The following is a 20,784-nucleotide window of genomic DNA, read 5'->3' as shown; positions in this document are numbered from 1 at the left end:
TAGGTCTTATTTTATTCAATTATGCATTGAATATAATTAGAAAATATCAAAAAGAGCTTTCTTATATGGTTCTTGCAGCAAGAGCTTTATAAGCTAGATACTGGCGATTAGAAAAAGTGTCCATAATGGAAGAATGGAAAACCCAAAGTCAATGTGTGCTATTTTCCCCAAATTGATTACTAATAACACCTAAAGAAGGGAAGCCAGTGCTCTCTTCTACTGAAGTGGTAAATACCTTTGGGCACAATCCCTAAACATTTGAGTTGGCACCATGGGCCGACAAATGGTTGTGGGTGTTTTTATTAGGGTTCTTCTTAATTTTTGTTTTACATATAAAAGAATAACAAAGGTTATAAAGACAGAAATAATATCCCCAATACCACCCAAATATAAGAGTTACCCAAGAAGAGTTTGCCAGAGATTGCCATGTGCAGTTAGTGGATGCAAAGTTTACTTATTCCCTTGAATAATAAAAGTATACCAAGTTTCAGTAAAGTCATTATTTTGTTAGCCTGTTTAAGGCCCGTATTTGTTTGGTGAGTTTCTCCGTGAGTGCAACAGACCAAATTTGTGGTTGCCAGCAGTCAATACATAAATTGTCCAGGTTCTTCCAGTTGCGAGCAGCTGATTGTGGCGAAATAATTTAATTTAGTGCCCCCTCTGAGAGAGAAATCTGTCTGATTTTAGCAAATCTGACTGCCTGACAGTCCTTCAAGCTGTCACTGCCCAGGTTCTGGGAATGGGAGTTAAAGTATTGACACAAATACCAGTCAACCAGAAGTGAAATGAATAATGATTTATAAAAGGTTTACTAAGATTGTAGCCCTCTACAATGGTTAAATTGCTTCCCTGCAGAAGTCTAATGGTTAAAGCAACAGAACATATTTACAAGCAAAGAGCTAGCTACATTTTCTGAAGAATGGGAAACAGGACTCTCCTGAAGAGAAGACAAAATTCCTAGGCTCGGGCATCCAGTTCTTATAGGTGAAGGACTTACTTCAGGTCCAGCCCTAAAGTCTGTCATATATGTCACCTGCGTTTTAAGAATCACGATTGAACCGGCTAAATTTGGAGTCCCTTTACTTTCCACTCCACTCTAACTCGGTTCCTTGTTCTTGTGTGGTCGCCTTAAGAACATAACAAGAGCCTGCTGGATCAGGCTAGTGGCCCATCTAGTCCAGCATCCTGTTCTCACAGTGGCCAACCAGGTGCCTGGGGGAAGCCCGCAAGCAGGACCCGAGTGCAAGAACACTCTCCCCTCCTGAGGCTTCCGGCAACTGGTTTTCAGAAGCATGCTGCCTCTGACTAGGGTGGCAAACATCATGGCTAGTAGCCTTGGTCACCAGACCCTACTTCCTTGCCCTGATGCTTCCCTCATCGACTTTTCTTTTGGGTCTGCATGTTCCCTGCTGTGTCCCTTAAATATCCTGACCCCAAAACCAGCACTTAGGCCATGGGCACAGGTTCTCTTGTGCCTACACAAAGCTTTCCGAGGTATGAGTTCCCCTTTCCTCAGGTCCTAGCGTGTCAACTCATTTTCATCTAGCCATTATGTACATATAGCTTTACCCTGTGTTTTTCTACTCTCCATTACTACAGTATGAGCCATATCAGGAAGTTGCCAGATGTCTAGTTTGTTTTGGGTTCCTGATCTTTTCTCGTTTTGGGTTCCCGGTCCTTTCTCACTTCTCGACTTTAAATAGTCATGGCTTCTCCCAAAGAATCCTGGGATCTGTAGTTTGTTAAGGGTGCTGAGTGTTCTTGTTTGTCTTGCATATTTGAATTTTCATTTTAATAGCCATCATCTGTTAAGGCCCTCCCCCCCCCCTTTTTCTGTCTTGTAATTACACAATATGCAGAACGGTGGTAAGAAAAGAGTAACTGGAAAGCGCAAAGGAGAGGAAGGGATGAAGCAGATAGGGAGGAAATAGACTACATATATTAAAACCAACGAAGGTAGTTAGATATAAAAATATCAAGAAGGGGAGAAACTTTCAAGGTACAAAAATAAAAAGCACGATGGTGTTCGTAAAACCAGATGAGCGATGATGGAACACAGTTGTCTGTCGCTGTTGCATACAGAGAACTGAAAATTGTTTCTGGGCTTTAAAGAAGAGGTTGTTTTGAAGACCCCTTCTTCCCCTCACAGAGCTACAATTTGCAGAGTTCCCTGGGAAGAGGGATTGATTGTTAAACCACTCTGGGAACTGTGGCCTTGTGAGGGGAATTGGGACCTCCTAACACCACTCCGCACCCTTAACAAGCTACAGTTGCCAGGTTCCTTTGGGGGAAGCCATAACTAAAGTGGTGTGATCCTGCTTTAAACGTATAGTGCAGATGCAGCCTTAGACAGCGCTCCTTGGTGTGAGACTATAGAGAGTCTTCACCTGCAAATGATGGGAGCATGCTGGCAGTATGCTCCTGAAAGCCGGTGGCTGGGAATCGCAAGTGCGGAGAGCTGCTGTTGCTCTCGGGGCCTGCTTGTGGGGTTCCCAGAGACATCTGGTTGGTTGCAGATGCTGGACTAGTTGGCCCCCTTTGGGTCTGATCAAGCAGGGCGCTTCGTAGGGTGTCATGGTTGCCTGGGACTGGGGTAGGGGGTAAAGACACTCATTGTAGGAAGTGCAGCAAGTGGGATTATGGATCCCCTGGCTGCCACCCCTTTCCACTAGCTCTACCCTTGCACCTTTTGCACCAGACTGACCCAAGGAAATGTAGCAGAGACAGTCTTCACCTGAAACAATTTCCCTCTTAAAGGCATGAGAAAAGGAGGAGATAGAAAACGAGCAGCCCTGCCCCAAAACATCCCGTGCGCAAGCTCCCCTGCCCGAGAAACCAATGGGAGAAGTTTGCGGCACTTGCGGAGCCAGGCGGTTTCGGCGTCGGGTTCCAACTTGGCTGTTTCTCGTCCTGCTTGCCGGCCGTCGTATCAGAGAGCGTCCGGGCCAGATGGACCGGCCGGTTATTTTGGTCGCAAGACACGACAATGTATCTCCAGCTACTGGCTTCCGCCATGTACTCGCAGTCGTTCCCGTGATCCTGAGAGAGCCTGCAGTTGGTGACGCGGAATTTCTGGGGGCTCTTTTTATATTCCAGATTCTGGATCACGTAGGGCTTCCCCGCAACGCAAGCCTGGTCGAGTTCCTTGGGAGCGTGGATGAAAGTGTTGAGGCGTTTGCATCCGCTGGTGGTCTGAGCAATCCTCTTGTTTCGCATCTCGCTGTTGCATCGGTTGTGGTCTATGTGATCCAGGAAGGTGACATGCTTAACATAAGAACATAAGAACATAAGAAGAGCCTGCTGGATCAGGCCAGTGGCCCATCTAGTCCAGCATCCTGTTCTCACAGTGGCCAACCAGGTGCCTGGGGGAAGCCCGCAAGAAGGACCCGAGTGCAAGAACACTCTCCCCTCCTGAGGCTTCCGGCAACTGGTTTTCAGAAGCATGCTGCCTCTGACTAGGGTGGCACACCACAGCCATCACGGCTAGTATCCATTGATAGCCCAGTCCTCCATGAATTTGTCTAATCTTCTTTTAAAGCCATCCAAGCTGGTGGCCATTACTGCATCTTGTGGGAGCAAATTCCATAGTTTAACTATGCACTGAGTAAAGAAGTACTTCCTTTTGTCTGTCCTGAATCTTCCAACATTCTGCTTCTTTGAATGTCCACAAGTTCTAGTATTATGAGAGAGGGAGAAGAACTTTTCTCTATCCACTTTCTCAATGCCATGCATAATTTTATACACTTCTATCATGTCTCCTCTGACCCGCCTTTTCTCTAAACTAAAAAGCCCCAAATGCTGCAACCTTTCCTCGTAAGGGAGTCGCTCCATCCCCTTGATCATTCTGGTTGCCCTCTTCTGAACCTTTTCCAACTCTATAATATCCTTTTTGAGATGAGGCGACCAGAACTGTACACAGTATTCCAAATGTGGCCGCACCATAGATTTATACAACGGCATTATGATATCGGCTGTTTTATTTTCAATACCTTTCCTAATTATCGCTAGCATGGAATTTGCCTTTTTCACAGCTGCTGCACACTGGGTCGACATTTTCATCGTGCTGTCCACTACAACCCCGAGGTCTCTCTCCTGGTCGGTCACCGCCAGTTCAGACCCCATGAGCGTATATGTGAAATTAAGATTTTTTGCTCCAATATGCATAATTTTACACTTGTTTATATTGAATTGCATTTGCCATTTTCCCGCCCATTCACTCCGTTTGGAGAGGTCTTTTTGGAGCTCTTCGCAATCCCTTTTTGTTTTAACAACCCTGAACAATTTAGTGTCGTCAGCAAACTTGGCCACTTCACTGCTCACTCCTAATTCTAGGTCATTAACGAACAAGTTGAAAAGTACAGGTCCCAATACTGATCCTTGAGGGACTCCACTTTCTACAGCCCACCACTGGGAGAACTGTCTGTTTATTCCTACTCTCTGCTTTCTGCTTCTCAACCGATTCCTTATCCACAAGAGGACCTCTCCTCTTATTCCATGACTGCTAAGCTTCCTCAGAAGTCTTTGGTGAGGTACCTTTCTTTGGAAGGCCTGTGGGCTCTGAGCGCGAGAGACGCTGATGGCAGAGAGGGCGATAAGGAACAGTCTTGTCAGAGGCGCGCTCTTTGAAGCCATGTTCTTCAGCTGGACCTGCAGGTTTTTTTTAAAAAAAAATGCAAGTCTGAGAAAACACGGGGGGGAATCTGCATATAAATTAAATAATAAATAAAATAAGTAAATATTTTAAAAATCATTAAAGAAAACAAAGGTGACAACCCACCCACCCCCCAAAAAACCCCTCAGCCTATGAGGATTGAAAATGCTCAGTGGACACAGAATGGGGTACAAAAAGAAAAAGCAGGAAATTGAGGTAGGGAGAACTGAACAGGAGCAGTCTTGCAGGGAGCAACGATAACGCTGCAACATTTTCTCCCCTTGCTGCTGATGGCTGTGGGTCACACAGGGCTGAAGCCCCTTGCAAAAGAAAGGGAGAAACAAAGCAGAAACTGCAATTCAAGGCCGAGAAAGACAAAAGTGGGTAATGTCTTTGAAACTATTTGATTCACTCCTGATCTGTTGTTAGTGCCCTTAGGCAAGAGAGAAGCCATCTTGTTTTGTGAGTCTTGTTTGCGTCAGCTTTGACGGGAAAAGCCCTCCGTTTGAATTATAAGCAAGGAGATGACATTACTCACACTTTTATTCTCTCCAGCAGCCAAACCTAAAGGAGAGCCTCCTCTCACTGAACCTACAAAGTGTCGTCGTGCCTCTGTCCCCAACGTCTACCGTCCCAGGAGAAAATTTAGATCAAGGAAAGCTACACCCATGGATTCGATTCTCCTGGAACTCCTCTCCTCTCCACTCCCTCCGAACTTTCGGGCTGATGAGTCATTTCTTTGAGTGTCTGCACTTCATTTAAATGGTTTACGCTCCACCCTTCAGGCATCCATTCAGAGCAAGTTGCAAGACGCTTGAAAACAACCACCACTGAAACAGCAGAAAATGCCATTCCTCTAACCCAGCCTACAAGCCTCTCACTAACCTTATACAGTACTAACTTCCCTTGGCGTAAAGCCCAGTTGAATTTAGTGGGACTTCTGTACATTTTCAGGGCGCATCGCCTTCACTCCTCTTAAGATATCGTTATCAAATTTTGCCTGAGTGTGTCTGAGATCAAGGAGCAGGTTTTTGTCTGGATTTGGATTATTATTATTATTTATTAAATTTATTAGTCGCCCATCTGGCTGGCTGTCCAGCCACTCTGGGCGACGTACAAAATAAAAACAAACAATACATTAAAACATTAAAAATCTCAACAATAATTATAAAACCTAACCCACCCCAAAAGCCTGCCTGAAGAGGCAGGTCTTCAAGGCCTGGCGGAAGCTCATCATAGAGGGGGCCTGGCGGAGATCATTTGGGAGGGAGTTCCACAGGGTGGGGGCCACTATTGAAAAAGCCCTCTCCCTAGTCCTCACCAGTCTAGCTGTTTTAACTGGTGGGATAGAGAGAAGGCCTTTTGAGGCTGATCTTGTTGAGCGGCATCCCTGATGATGTTGGAGGCGCTCCTTCAGATAGACTGGGCCGAAACCGTATAGGGTTTTAAAGGTCAGAACCAACACCTTGAATTGGGCCTGGAAAACAACTGGTAACCAGTGCAACTCCTTCAGCACTGGAGTGATATGATCTTGCTGGCGGCTGCCTTTAATCAGGCGAGCCGCTGCATTCTGTACCAGTTGCAGCTTCCAGACCATTTTCAAGGGTAGCCCCACGTAGAGCGCATTACAGTAGTCTAGGCGAGAGGAGACCAGGGCATGTACCACCGATGGGAGCAGATGGTTGGGAAGGTAAGGGCACAGCCTCCATATCAGATGGAGTTGATACAGCGCTGCCCGGCTCACAGCCGAGACCTGAGCCTCCATGGACAGCTGGGAGTCTAGAATGATCCCGAGGCTGCGGACCTGGTCTTTCAGGGGCAATTCTACCCCATTGAGCACCAGTTCAACATCCCCCAACCTTCCCTTGTCTCCCACACAGAGTACCTCGGTTTTGTCAGGGTTCAGCTTCAGATTATTACAAGTGGATATCGTTTTGAATCAAGATGGTGTACTGAACCTTTCAAACCGGCACTGTTTGAACTGCTGATTTCAAAACTGCATTGATTTCTTGGTGCCTTAGAATTCCTGAGCAATGCAGGGTTCAAGGCTGCTAGTTTCATATATTCACTGCCGTTTGAGCATAAGCAACATAAAATTGTATGTACCTAATTCACTATACACTTCCTCCCTGCTTTCTGAACAGTAACATTGCAATTTCCCATCCCTGTGCTCTTCGCTGATTATTAGGATCCAGTGTGGTTTAGTGGTTAGAGCAGTGACCCCCAAATTTTTCCCCCCATGAGAATTGTTGAGGGTGTTGGAGCACCACTTAATAATTTTTCTGCCTGTTGTAGCAATTGTAATGCTAGACTCTGTATGATTTTAAATTGTATTTTTACAGATATGCCATGGACCGGCAGAATGAAGCCCACGGGCCACTGGGTCAGAGAGTTTGGCATAAGACCTGGTGATCCAGGTTCAAATCCCCACTCTGGCATGAAGCTCGCTGGGTGATCTTGGACCAAACACTATCTCAGCCTAGCCTACCTCACAGGGCTATTGTGAGGATAAAATTGGGGGAGGGAAGGGAACCATGTAGGCCGCCTTGACCTCCTTTACATTTATTATTAATGAAATAAATATATAAATGTACCAAATATATATATATTTCCCCTTTGCTTTCAATAAACCTCAAAAGCGTTTTATTTCAGTGAGATCACAATGGTACATTCCACTAAACCTCTTTTCCCCCCTCCTATGTAGGCCAGGGTGGTACATCCCGCTTTGAAATACAGGCGCCCCGTCACCAATTGGCATTCCTCTCTTTTCCCTCCCCCCCTCCTGCAGGGCGGTAATTGGTATAGTCTACCTCGTGCCTCTCGCTTCCCCCCCCGTTCTTACGCGCCCTGTTCAGTTGGTAAGCGCCGCCCTCTCTGATTGGCTGCGCTGCTCCGCAGTCGAAGCGACGGCGGCGGCGGCGGCTACGACGCTACTGCTGCCGCCGCCGAATTTAGTCAGTCAGTGACTGGCCGACGGTGCGGGTTGTCTGGCATCTCTTTTCTGTCCCCGCTCGCTTGTTTGCCCACAAGGGTCGCTGACCGGGATGGCGTCTGGTAAGCTCCGTCGCCGGGGTGTATGTAGGGGAAATCCCAACGGGCCTGTCACTGAAGGGGAAGGCGGGAGGGGGCGTGGCGTCCATGGGAGGCGGGCCAGGAGTGGCCGCCGCCATCTTGGAGAGAATTGCGCCTGCGCACTCGCTCCACTCGAGGCCCCTTTGGCTGGGGCGATGTTTGGCCACCCTGCGCCTGCGCACTCGGCTACGCTGCTGACGCCTCTCACGTGCTCAGGCTCCCTTTGGACTATATTTGACCAACAAGCTAGGTGTGGGGGTAGCTTCTAATTTTGGGAGTTGCAGAATCATAGAGTTGGAAGGGGCCTTGTAGGCCATCGAGTCCAACCCCCTGCTCACAGCAGGAATTCCACAGCTAGAGCATCTCCCGCAGACACCCCCCTGGACTAAACTTGCAGGGGGGGGAAAGAAGAATGCACAAAGCCAATATTCATATTCAGCATACTCAGGAGTCTTTAATGAGGTGCTTTGTCAAAAGCGTTTTTTGAAAGCTGGAGCGCACAACCTCTATCTGTACACTTGGTGACACTGTCAACCAGTGAGACAGGATTTCCCCTTAAAGAAACCATTCTGGTTCTGCTTCAGCAAGATTTGTTCTTCTGTAATTTTATCCTTGACAATGCTCTCCACCAGTTTTCAAGGGACAGATGTTAACCTAACCGGCCTCTAGTTTCCAGGGACGACTGGCCTCTCCTATTTCACCTACTTATCTCCTGCCTTCTCCAAGCTGGTGTCCTGCAGATGCTTGCTGGACGACAACTCCCATCACCTGCGATGGCTGGCCATGCTGGCTGGGACAGATGGAAGGCGTAATCCAAACCATCAGGAGGGCGCCAGGTTGGCGAAGGCTGTTTCAGTGTTAATGATGCTGGCTACGAAAGGGAAAGCCGCGTAGAATGCTTGGCGGTGGTCAGAGCGTAATCCCTTCCAAGCAGGGATTGCAGTCTTCGAGTTCTTTTGTGGGGGGAGTTCGTTTTGAAAATAGGTTTCTTGTATCTGAACGGAGGTGAGAAGCAGAAGAGTTTTTAGAAGCACAGTGCAGGCTTCTGCTATGCATAAACATCTTTGAGAGGGTTCCGTGCCTGTGCATGGTGGCTGGCCATGCACCTAGCACATGGTATCCTAGAGGAGTTATTTGTAGTGGTGGATTCAGCATGCCTCATTCACTGTGCCTGAAATTGTGCTTCGCACCAAGTACCCGTATGTCTTCTTAATTGTCCATTCTCAGTTGTCAGAGTCTCTAATAGAGGATAAAAATATTTTTAATCCTTCAGGCTATGATTGTCAAGAGTTTTGTACTTTGATCCCACGGCTGAACTTCTTCTAATAATACTTTAATCCAGCAGCCAAATGGGAATTGTGTTTAAAAGCAGAAGATCTCAGCTGGCTTTTTGAAATTGAAGCAATTGGGGAGCGGGTACCTTGGAAACCTGTGCAGCACTCATTATTGTCGAAGAGCCTCCTCAGAGCTTGAGGAGGAGGGTTGGTGTAATTCCTCTCTGAATGGCCTAAAGGCAGGTTTCCAACGGGAGAGGTGGACTCTAGTGTGAACTCTTCTCAGTTGTGGGTTTTGTTCATAGTCTATCCCAGGATTCTTTGGGGGAAGGCATGTGCTTTAAAGGTATGGTGTGGACATGACTGAAATATCACGAGCATCTATTCCCACCCTGTTTTCCTATGGCAGGGACAGAAGGTAATGGAACTGAGTCTTGGGTTTTTAAACATGGATTGCAAGGTTTAGCAGCATTGATACGGAAGCTCTTTGATGCGTGAAGGTGACAATATGGGGGCTCCTTTCTTCCATTCACTTCAGCATAGTACTGCCTCATGCACCCTGTTTCCTATTTTTTCGTGTTAAATCAGCTTGCTCCTCTGTAGAGTAGGGCAGAAAGTAGATTAGGAACTGCTGGCAGATTTCTGGGTGATTTGACGTAGGATTCCTAATTCAGGTCCTGCTTGCGGGCTTCTCCCAGGCACCTGGTTGGCCACTGTGAGAACGATGCTTGACTAGATGGGCCACTGGCCTGATCCAGCAGGCTCTTCTTATGTTCTTATGTTTAATTGTTTAACAATGGCAACAACAGAATTACTTGTCTCCCTACCCACCCACCCCAAAATTACCTTGCTGAAATTAAGAAAACCTGAGCGGGAGATCACCAGGAGTGGAACCTGAGAGCTTTTTAAGCACCAAAGAATCCTATAGTGGCTTCAGCTAAATAATTTTAAATAGTGCTAAAACTGTGATAGGCTGTGTAGCAAATATATTTAAGAAATTAGTATGGTCATAAAAGACTAGAGAAAAGTAAATACTACGATAATCTTTTTTAAAAAAGACCTGGCAGTTTATTTGAAGAAACATATACAGCATAATAAATTATAATTCTAAGTGTGTGTGTTTTCCCCCTGGGTTCTGGTTGGTGGATTTCAGAGTTCTAAGAGAAGATCCCATCATACCTGAACTGCTGTGCTCTAGAGATAACAATCTGCCCTCCAGGCTAAATTGCCCCCACTCCCCCCCCTCTTAATTTTCATTTGCGTGTATCTCAGACAGCTTTTCATGATCTGGGCTGCCTTGCTCTGACACAGTTTAAGAATGTGGCTTTCCCCATAGAGCCCTCGAAACTGTAGATTGTTAAGGGTGCTGAGAATTGTAACCCTATGAAAGGTAAAGTACAGTTCCCAGGATTCTTTGGGGGAAGCCTTATGCCTTAAATGTGCAATGTGGATGTAATCCTTGGTGAAGTCTTCTGAATGGAGGGCTTCCTAAAAGATCATGGTAACATCTGTTTTGCAAAATAAATTACTGAGCTTCTCCTCACAAATAAGGAGCAGACCAGCGCATCATAACTTTTGGCTGAAATATTAATTTCTTGGATATGTATCTACTTGGGAATTCATTCAGTGGTGTTTTTTTTTAAGATTCTGGAAGTTACAGCCATTCTGGAGATCAGCAGCAAAAGTATGTATATCTAATCCAATAACAATATTGTTTGTGACTTAAACCTTTGGAGGAAAATTCAGGATCCCTTATATTGTTGTACAATATGTTGCTGTCCTTTTGAGGATTTATGGGCGAGTGGGTGGGGGTTACCAGTCTGCCTCTTTCGACATTGTTTTTTCAACCAAATTCCTATATGCAACCCCACAATGTAAGATCCAAGCTATTTCTGCCTCTCTCCCTTTTGTTCAGTGGTGCAGTTCAGTCTCTCCTGTTCTACCCTCTCACGAGGTGAAAGGACTGTTTGTATATCTTCCCCCAGGAGGACAAGTGCAAATACCTGTCTCTTAAATCCCTTTCTCTCTCTCCTGCCCCCAGATGTGTTGTTATTTTACTCTACTTTATTTAAGAAGATGTGTATACTGCTTAATTGTGTGTTTAAACAAGTTTTGTTGTTTTGAAAAAGTACATACAGTACTGATCATACTGCAAAAATAAAAAGCACCAAACGGGCATTGGTCTAGTCTCAAATATCTAAAGCGGAACGGATCAGAGAGGTAAGTGGTGTTTAACGTGCATGTGTTTTTCCTAAACGATTTCTGACATGAAGCTGGTCCAGTGGGAAATATGCACTTGTTGACATGTTGTAAAAGGAGTTCAGCAGTTCCTCTTAGAGCAGCCTTTCCCAAGCCGGTGTCCTCCATATGTTTTGGACTACAGTCCTGCTCAGCCTCACACGACTGTGCTGACTGGGGCTGATGAGGGTTGTAGTCCAAAACATCTGGAGGGCGCCAGCTTAGGAAAGGCTGCTCTAATGAATCTGGCTTCCTGTCTTTTTCCCACAGAGAGCAAAATGCCAGGTTGTGTTCTGGTTTTGGATAGAATGTCCTGCTAAGGATGTCCAGGGTCCTCCTATTTCCACACATTCTGCTGTGAAGAAGACCGCAGTTGGGTCAAATTCAATAGCGATTCGTACCCTTCCCCAGTTTTTGACTGCTGTGGATAACGCTTCATGCATCTGAAGTGAGCTCCGGCTCTCAAAAGCTTAAGCTTTTTTTGATTGGTCTTTTAAGATATGGCAGGATGCTCAGGTAGAAGTGAGCTCTTGCTTTGACCCTAGGGATGGGCTGTGTGGGAATAACACTTACTTGAAACCTTCTCTTCCAGCTACGTGGGGTATAGCAATCAAGGAAATCAAAGCTATGGACAAGCACCACAGGTAGGCCAAGGGACCACTTTTGTGCTGCTTAAAGAGCACAGTGTCAGTTTGTTTATGGGCAGGATGCCTTCATATGTCCTCTTGAGTGTGTGTGTGTGTGGGGTGGTGGAGAGAGTTGCTGCCTCAGTGAGCTCTGTGGGAAGAATGATCAAGCATGGCTGATGGGATGGAAGAGCCCATACTGAGACTGCAAAACAATGCATGTTGGCTGATAGATTGCTCTTGCTTTGATGGCAGATCCCTTAACTTTATTCTGAGTTATCCCTGTAGTTGTTATAGTATAGTGGGAAACCCTTCCTGGCCAGAGTTGATCCAGCGATCATATACTATAAGGCAGATTCTCCTGATGTATGTTTATTTACCCAGGCGACCAACTGCTTGCAAATACGATAACTCAGATCCTTATCTCCCCACCCCCACCCTGCAGGCCAAGTTTGACAGATGGGCAGCCCCACACACCTGTCAATCGCCTGATGTCACAGCGATGACCCGTTTTCACCGGCCCTGTTTGAAATTGAATTTCTCAGGGGCGAGCCCTGATGGCTGACCGATTGTCGGGGCTTCTGAGTAAGCCCCAAACAATCAGCTGGTTCCTGGGTTTTCCAAACCCACAAACCCTCTTTTGGCCCAGCTGAGTCTTTACCTACCCTGCACCTGGAGACGTATATGTTGTCAGGTGTAGGGCAGGTGGGCGTGGCTTGGCTAAAATAGCCTTGCCGGCCAAATGTGGAGGCTTGGCAGGTCCCAGGCTATGGTCTGAAGGCACATGAGGCCAGCTTCCTGCTGAAGCTAAGCAGGCTCAGGTCTGGTCAGGGCCTGGATGGGAGACCGCCTGGGAACCACATGTAAGCCGCCTTGGGTTTCTATCCTGAAAAGAAAGGCGGGGTATAAATGTAATAAATAAACAATAATTATTCCCGTGGGCGAGAAGTTCCCCACGCTGTGACAACTGGTAGACTGATGGAGACCTTGTCCTCTTCAGACCCTCTCTTGGAACAATTAAGGACAGTGATTTTTAGATTATTAATCACATCTGTGTCCTGTCCTTTTCCAGTGAGTTAGAGTGGTTTGTTTATAGTATTGGTATCTTAACCCTTCTGCCAAAAGAAGGTTTACATCCTAAAATTATTCAGTGATAATCCCCCTCCCCCATATGGTAGGTTAGCCTGAGAAACTGTGACTAGCCCAAGATTACCCATTGTGCTTTGGGGCTGATTGGGGAATCCAAATCCAGGTCTCCATGGACAAAGCCCTTCACCAACTACTGCTCTCTGATTTAGTTCACTGGCCCTCCACCAACTTCTTCTTTGCCCTCTCGCTGTTAATTGCAGGGCTATTCTGGCTGTGAGCAGAGCGGGGAGAGCTCCTCGTACGGGCAAAGTTACGGAGGCTATCAAGGAAACTACGGACAGACCCAGACAGGTTTGGCTGAGCATGCCGATGTTTTTGGGTGTGCGTGCTGTTCGGGGGGCAGCCGTTTACCTAACGGCTTCCCTGTTGGATCTCCAGGTTACCCGCAAAGTGGCCAGCAGGGATACAGCGGTTATGACAATCAGAACCAGCCTTCTTACCACCAGGAGTCTTACGGCAGTCAGGGGCAGCAGAAAGATTCGTCAGGCGGGTAAGGAGTTCCGGCTTTTCGCCTGAACTTGCTGTCCAGACCTGATTAAAGGATGTCACTAACTTAACCAGTAACTTCCTTCAGTTAACAGCTGGTACAGTATGGCCCCACTCATACGGCGGGTTATATTCCGGACCCCCACTGTGAAGCGGAACCCAGTGAATAGAATGGTGCGTGATGCCCAAAAAACACTGTAAAAGCGGAACAAGCGCTGTTTGAGTGGGGCTTTAGTCTAATTGCGTCTAAATGAGACCGCTGTATTAGCGAATTGCTGTAAAGCGGGGCCCTACTGTATAGCACAGTGGGGAGGAGAGCGTGGCTGGGAGTCCACAGTTTGCGAGTTCCAATCCCCGCTCGTGTCTCCTGGGCGTCAAGGGCCAGTTAAAGATCACCCCCACAGGGAGTGGCTCGGGTTACGTGCCCTGCCACCTGTGCAACCGTGGGCAAGCTGCAGAGTCCTAAGGAGCCCAGTTGCCCCCCAGCTGGCAGTTGAGGACAAGGAAGAGGCTGGCTTGTGCAGCCATGGCCCTAGCCAGCTGGGGAGGACTGGCCTCAGAGGGAGGCAATGATAAACCCACTCTGAATACCGCTTACCATGAAATTGACTTGAAGGCAGTCCATTTCCATTTTTTCCTTCAGTTATGACTGCTGTGAAGCTTCATGCATTGCCCAGTAGTGGAGACCCACAGGGAGGAAGATTAACTCTTGTTTTAGCAACTCTCTATTCCACTGACACCCTTATTGATTAATTCTGGCTTTCTTACGGTTTTGTTGGGCCTGTTTATGTGTCCGCCGTGAGATTTCCATTGTTATTTGCCAGTTTCTGGGGGTGAAGACTGCTGGTCTAGTGTGTTGCCCAGACGAGTTAGCTGGAGTTCCCCTCATAGTTGCTGTTTAACCAGGGGAAACTGTGGCCCTTCAGGTGTTGTTGAATTATGTAGCTATGCGTTGAGGGGAAATCCAGAACTCGCAGAATTACACAGGCTCCTCTTAATTCAACAGAGCTTTAGTTTGGTTTCAAGGTAGCTTAAAAGTGTAGAGCTTGGAGGCTGCAGGCACCTGATTTTGCAAGGTACATGGATATTTGAAGTTTTCATTTTCATGTGAAAAATGGAAATTGACTGCCTTCATGTCTGTCTTGACTTACTGCGACCCTATGAATAGTGTTTTCATGGTAAGGGGTATTCAGAGGTGGTTTCCCATTGCCTCCCTCTGAGGCTGACAGGCAGTGACTGGCCCAAGGTCACCCAGTGAGCTTCATGGCTGTGTGGGGATTCGAACCCTGGTCTCCCAGGTCGTAGTCTAACACCTTAACCACTATACCACGCTGGCTCTCAGAGCACCTTGAAATGAAATGGCCTGCCTTCAAGTCTATCCCGACTTACGTTGACCCTATGAACAGGGTTTTCATGGTAGGTGGTATTCAGAGGGGGTTTCCCATTGTCTCCCTCTGAGGCTGAGAGGCAGTGACTGGCCCAAGGTCACCCAGACTTCTGAGGCTACAGAGGGGGTCCCGTACTACACCACTGCTCTTCAGCCTTTGGGCCTCCACTCTTGTTGGACTACAACGCCCATCATCCTCGGCCATTGGCTAAGCTGGCAGGGGTTGATGGGAGTAGTAGTTGGACAATGTCTGGGGACGCCAGGTTGAAGAGCACCGGTGGTCTACACTAACTGTCAGCGAATCTCCAGGGCTGCAGACCTTTGCACCGCAGCTTGAGGCACTGCACGGTTGCTTGGGTAGCAGATGACGTGGGTGCTGCAGAAGATAGGCTAAGTTTCGATGCAGGAGGGGAAAAAAATGAGAGGGACTGCTGAAGAGAACAGGCTTGAGAATTTCCACAGCAGCTTTTCATTCTCTTGCTCTTGTAACGCAACCTTCCCAGTTGGGCAGCTGCAGCTGAGTGGCAGAGCACCTGCTTGGCGTGTAGAAGGTCCCAGTTCAATCCTTGGCGTCTCTGTGTAGGGCTGGGAGGGTCCCCCGTCTGAAGTCCTGGGGAGGCACTGCCAGTTGGTGCGGGCAATATAGAGCTCGAGGGACCAACGATCTGACTGTGTGTCGAGCGGCTTCCTAAGTCCCAGTCTGAGAACCTGCTGGTTTGGCGTTTGGTGAAGGCCAAATAAGCCGACAAAGCCCTTGTGCGCCTGGGCCATGCTCCCTCACCCGCTTTCTTACTTGCTTCAGAGGCAGGTCTTCCTACGACCAGAAATCCAACTACGGGCCGCCGCAAGGTTCATACAGCCAGCCCTCCAGTTACAGCCAGCCACCAGGATCCTATGAGCAGTCGTACAGCCAGCAGCCGCGGCCGTACGACCAGCTGTCGGGCTACAGCCAGCAGGGCCAGCAGCACAGCTCGTACGACCAGTCGTCGGGCTACAGCCAGAGCCGAGGCTCGTACCACGAGCAGCCGCAGCAGGACTTTGGGCAGCAGCAGCAAGGCTCATTCAGCCAGAAGTCTGGCTACGGGCAGCAGCAAGGCTCGTATGGCCAGAACCAGCCATCTTACCAGTCGCAACACAGGGAAAGCTACGCCCAGAACGCGCAAGGTAAGGCTGTCATCAGCCCAAGCAGGGTCTGTCTGGTGAGAGGGATGACTCCTCCCTCCGGAGAGGAGGCTGAAGGCTTTATCTCAGAGACCGTCCCCTTCCCTGCAGGCCCTCTCGGGTGTTTACATCAACCTTCTTGGTAGTTCCACCACTCTTAGAAGTTTGGAGGATGGTGGCCCAGGTCAGGGCCTTCTCTGCGGCAGCCCCTAAGTTGTGGAATTCCCTCTCTACAGAGGTGCCAAAGACACACCTTTTTACCATGGCCTTCGGCAGTTGAGATGAATATTTTCAGGACACTCCCTATTCCTGTGAACGTAACATCTTTTGAACTGTTTTTAAATTGTATTTTACATTTCTGTAACCCGCCCTGGGACCTACTGGCGAAGGGCTGGCGATAATAATAATAATAATATTTAGTGAGCCCTCCCTGCTCCGTCCAGTAGGAGCATCATCCCTCATCAGGAATGTCATCCATCATCCTCAGGCGAACCTTGTGCGAAAGCAGCATCGCAAATAGGGCTTGTGGAAACATTCCCCCGAAAAAGATTCAGCAAAGGGGACGTGCTTGGGTAGCCTATAAAGCTCCAGGTGTCCCTGCTGGCATCTCCACTTCCAGGGCCCAGAGGAGCCAGGCTGGGAGAGGCCTCTGCCAGGGACACAGAGGAGCCAGGCTCCGTGGCAGGATTGGTCCGACGTGGGGAAACAGCTCCTCACGGCTTCTTCAACCCGGGCGGGGTCGTGGGCAGGGAATGAAGGCCAGCTGTGATGTCTCTCCTGCCTCCTTGCTGTATCTCAGCAGGCTGCTCTAACCCAAAGTCCTTAGAAGGGCGGCCAGTATAGCAGGGCTGCAAGCCTTTAAATCAGGGGTGGGGAAACCTCCCTCCTTGCTGGGCCCAGCTGCCATCGTCCCCGACCTTCGGCTGTGCCAGCTGCGTCTGAAGGGAGTCCACGGAAAGCCACAGCCTCCCCACCCGTGCTTTAAACAGGCTAAAAGCGTTTAAAATCGAGGCAGCACATTCATTTTTTCAAAAACAACAACATTGGAACATAAAAAGCTGCCGTATACCGAACTCAGTACTGTCTACACCAGCAGGGTCCCCAACTTTTTTCCCTCCACGGACCACCTGAAAATTGCCAAGGGTCTCAGCGGACCTCTGGATGATTTTTGTTTTCTTGCCTGCTGTAGCCAGGGCTGTGGCGTTGGAGTCGGTCAGAAGCAATTTTGGATGGAGCAGAAATGTGCCGACTGCGACTCCAGCTTCTAAATAAAATTAAGATTTTGATACTAATGTTTTAATATTAATAAATCAATATAATTTGCCGTTTATGAAGGAGTTGGAGTCGGACAGTAGAAAAATAGAGGAGTCGAAGGTTCGAGGTACCGACTCCACAGCCCTGGCCGTAGCAGTCGTGATGCGCTATGCTTAGACACCTGTGTGGAATTTGGATTGAACTTTTATTTCTTTTCTTTGGAATTCCATAGAATTAAAATTGTAATACAAGAACACAGTCTAAGAAATAAAAGCAGAACTAAAAATGCAATGAAAAATCGACATTTACGGAGCTGGATGTCTCCAACCACAAATCCACGGACACGCCACGGACCACCTGAATGAAGCTCGTGGGCCACTGGGTGGTCCACGGACTACTGCGTTCCCCTTCACTCGCTCGCTGGTGGCAGTGCCTCTTCTACAGCGTTGCACTTGCATATGTCAGAGTGGGCGCTGTCTAAACACGACACAAGCGTGTCTGTGTTTTTTCTCCTGAGAGCTATGCTTCAGTACATTTAATTGATTTAAAAGTCGTTTGGTGTGCATTCTAAGTTTGGATCTCCATGTTTTTAGTTCTCTTTGGTCTTAGCAGTGAGCCTTGTATGTTTACATCCAGTGAGGCGCCTTGGTTTCTGTGATGTTCCTATATTAATGTATATATGGTAAGTGTTGGTTGTTTAGAAGATACATGGTAAGTGGAGTGAAAGAGGGGGAGTGACGCATCACAGTTTCTTTCAAGATGCAAATAAGAGGCTGGTTTTATGTCCATCCAGAGTAATTGCTCTTGTGATTCCTCAGATGATCGGCGTGAAAAGAGTAGGTATGGAGAAGATAGCAGAGGCTACGGTGGGCCCCGAGGAGGCGGAAGCAGGTTCGATTCTGACAGCAGAGGTCCGATGTCAGGCTTAAGGTAAAGGATTTCTACCCTAGGAGCTGCAGATGGTTGTCTATGGCTGTGTTGCCCACTGTTTTCCATGCTTGCTTGCTCACCCGAAAACCACTGGCCCTTAGAGATCAGATCTGAAGGCAGTGAATTTTTCTTTTCTTGAAGCACCATGACTCCTGGCCCTAAAAAGTTGGGCCCTAAAATAAGGCAGGGATGAAGGTGTTGGACCGCCTGACAGCTGGAGAGTATTGGTGGAAACTGCATGAAAACCAAGCTTCTCTGATCTAAAAATGGAATATCTTTCTGCAAGAGGCAGTAAATGGTTATAGTGGGACACATCCACTGTCCTCCTTGGCTGGTAGGATCAGCAAAGAATTCGGCGGCATTTGTTTGTTCATTTTATGTACGCATGACATACTTGCGAGGTGGGTGATGACTCTTCTCAGTTGATGGGTGATCCCCTGCAACTACCAGCTTCCTTTAGCTGCCCTGTGCCTTGGAACAGCAGCTTGGTCTGATGAGACTTACCTTTGTGCCGTGAAAACCCGCACCTGCTTGGTTGTACAGCTGCTATTAGCCCCATTCAGGCGTTTATGACTTATGAGATTCCAGTTGCACACCCTGACCCTGCCATTGCTGCTTGCCCCATCCATGTTCTTCTTCTGGCGGGTGCGGGGAGGCAGTCTTAATGTGGTGACCCTGCTGCTATATGTATGTAGGTTCACCACATGATTTAGAACCCTGATTGTGCAGGGTTCTAAATCATGTAGGGAACATACATTCCTCACGCCCCCCTTCCAGTGGGTGGACAGCAGCAAGTGTGGTCAACAAACACGGCCCCGCTCTCCCCCTCATGCAGTCAGAATCGCCCAAGTCACGCAAGCCCCAATAAGGACATGTTGGTCCATTTGTTTTTTCCTAATGGGAATTGAGCTGAGGCTCTCATGAGGCTGTGTCTGAGCTGGGATTTGGAGCTTAGTTTCCGCAGGCCTGGTGTTGTGTTCACAAGGTCCCACACTGGCTTTTAGCACCTCTGTATTCTCATTTCTTGTCAGCAAGCCAAATGATGAACCACCTGCTTTAGGGAAATACTGTTTTAAGTTGAGCAACCCAGCGCTGGCGGAGGCGGGGATGCTTAAAACTTGATCGGATCGGTTTTTGTTAAGGACACATAATTCCAAGAGACATTTCAGAACAGAATTAATAGTTGCTACTTTTGTTGAGGAGTGGTAGCCTTCCCTTGCGTTGTAAGCCCTGAGATTTTTCTGCGTTACAAAAGTAGCTGCTCTGTCGGCGGTTTAAACGATCTTGCCTGCTAAGATTCCCTAGCCCAACTTGAATGCTCGATCTACAGCACGATGAAGATCTGTATGGATCTGAATGCCTTTGGCATTTATTTACATCCTGCCCTTTGTCCCGAAGGAGCCTAGGGCAGCAAACGCAAACAAAACTATTTAACAAGTAAAACATACTAAAAACAGTTACAAACATTCCAGAGCACAATTGCAATGAAAAACATTCTAAAACACAGCTTAGACACGTTCTTCCATCAGTGATCTTCAGCTGGCCAGGAACAGCCGCCCCTTCCGCCATCAGATCCCTGGGTAAAGAGGAATATTTTGATATTCCTCCTGGAAGTGAATTGTGATGGAGATGTAGGCAAGAGTGTGTGGGGGGAATACTTGTTCTCCTGCTAGGACAGAAATTCCCTGCTTGCGTGTGTGGATATCTGTGGCCGGTTTCTCCCCAGAGCAGAGGTTAGCGAAGGCAGCCGCCTTGCTGCCTGGCGACATCAGTACAGCACAGAGCACATCCCTCCTGAAGTAAAGAAGTCAGTGCAAAGGTAGCAGTGGGGAGTAAATAGGACTGTCTTTCATGTTGCTGAGCGAGAATTGGCGTATGGGCCGGTCTTCCAGATATATTAGAATTCTTGTGGGGGGAACCTGAGGCTTGGAGGCTGAATATGTCCGGCCCTGGCCAGGCCCCTTGCCAGCCCTGCTCCGCCTCACTCCCTTCCAGTGCTTTTCCTTGGCTGCAATGTGTCCTGAGATGATGCCTCTAGCTTGCTAGGATGAAGAGGTGTGTTTTTGCGTGCGTTTGCAGAAGCCTCACACAAAGGGCAAGAGTCTCTCGTCCCTCCCCGGCCCCGCCCACGTTTGCCACCGTGGGGAAGAAGGCTGCCCATGAGAGAATGTGGCCCTTTAGCTGGGAAAGGCCCCCACCCCTACAAGACTGAGCCCAGACTCATGGAGGCAAGAGGCATGTTGAAACAGGATAGACCTAAGCCCAGCTTGCCAGTCGACTTGTGGGTGGATGAAAGAGCAAGAGCTCAGAAACTTGGAGCTGGGCTACTAGCCATACTGTACCTCTACAAGTTCTCAAGGTGGTGGTGGTGGTGGTGGGGATGTGCTTCATTGTTACCCTGCTCTCCCTCCCCATTAGAAGAGGCATTTTTCTGGAGCCAGAAAAAATAAATTCTTCCATTAATGTAGCAGCTCCCAGGCATCAGAGATCATTGGTTGAGTACGTTTAAAAAACCACGATGTCCGGTGTCTGAATGAAGCGTAGGTTGTGGCTCAG

The 20,784-nt window shown here is 48.1% G+C and overlaps 2 protein-coding genes across 4 annotated transcripts in view; one reads left to right on the top strand and one right to left on the bottom strand.

The window, feature by feature from the left end:
• On the bottom strand, nt 1-7,567 carry LOC133374230 (ribonuclease pancreatic-like). The gene is made up of 3 exons (XM_061604865.1): nt 7,462-7,567; nt 4,534-4,647; nt 1-3,264 (listed from the first exon to the last, which is right to left on the bottom strand). The coding sequence occupies exons 2-3, from the start codon at nt 4,630-4,632 to the stop codon at nt 2,752-2,754; spliced, it is 612 nt and encodes a 203-aa protein (XP_061460849.1). The 5' UTR covers nt 4,633-4,647; nt 7,462-7,567; the 3' UTR covers nt 1-2,751.
• TAF15 (TATA-box binding protein associated factor 15) overlaps nt 7,517-20,784 on the top strand; it is a 25,853-nt gene continuing 12,585 nt past the window's right edge. The window contains exons 1-7 of one of the 3 annotated variants that reach the window (XM_061604853.1): nt 7,517-7,705; nt 10,642-10,681; nt 11,828-11,879; nt 13,211-13,301; nt 13,389-13,500; nt 15,686-16,047; nt 18,117-18,228. In XM_061604853.1, coding sequence (XP_061460837.1) covers nt 7,696-7,705; nt 10,642-10,681; nt 11,828-11,879; nt 13,211-13,301; nt 13,389-13,500; nt 15,686-16,047; nt 18,117-18,228 — 779 coding nt within the window. In that variant the 5' untranslated portion in view covers nt 7,517-7,695. The remainder of the gene's footprint in view (nt 7,706-10,641; nt 10,682-11,827; nt 11,880-13,210; nt 13,302-13,388; nt 13,501-15,685; nt 16,048-18,116; nt 18,229-20,784) is intronic. The other 2 variants (XM_061604855.1, XM_061604854.1) reach the window with 2 other exon arrangements.

Source organism: Rhineura floridana, chromosome 21 (genome assembly GCF_030035675.1).
Source record: "Rhineura floridana isolate rRhiFlo1 chromosome 21, rRhiFlo1.hap2, whole genome shotgun sequence".
NCBI lineage: Eukaryota > Metazoa > Chordata > Lepidosauria > Squamata > Rhineuridae > Rhineura > Rhineura floridana.
This window is presented reverse-complemented; position numbering and strand designations above follow the sequence as displayed.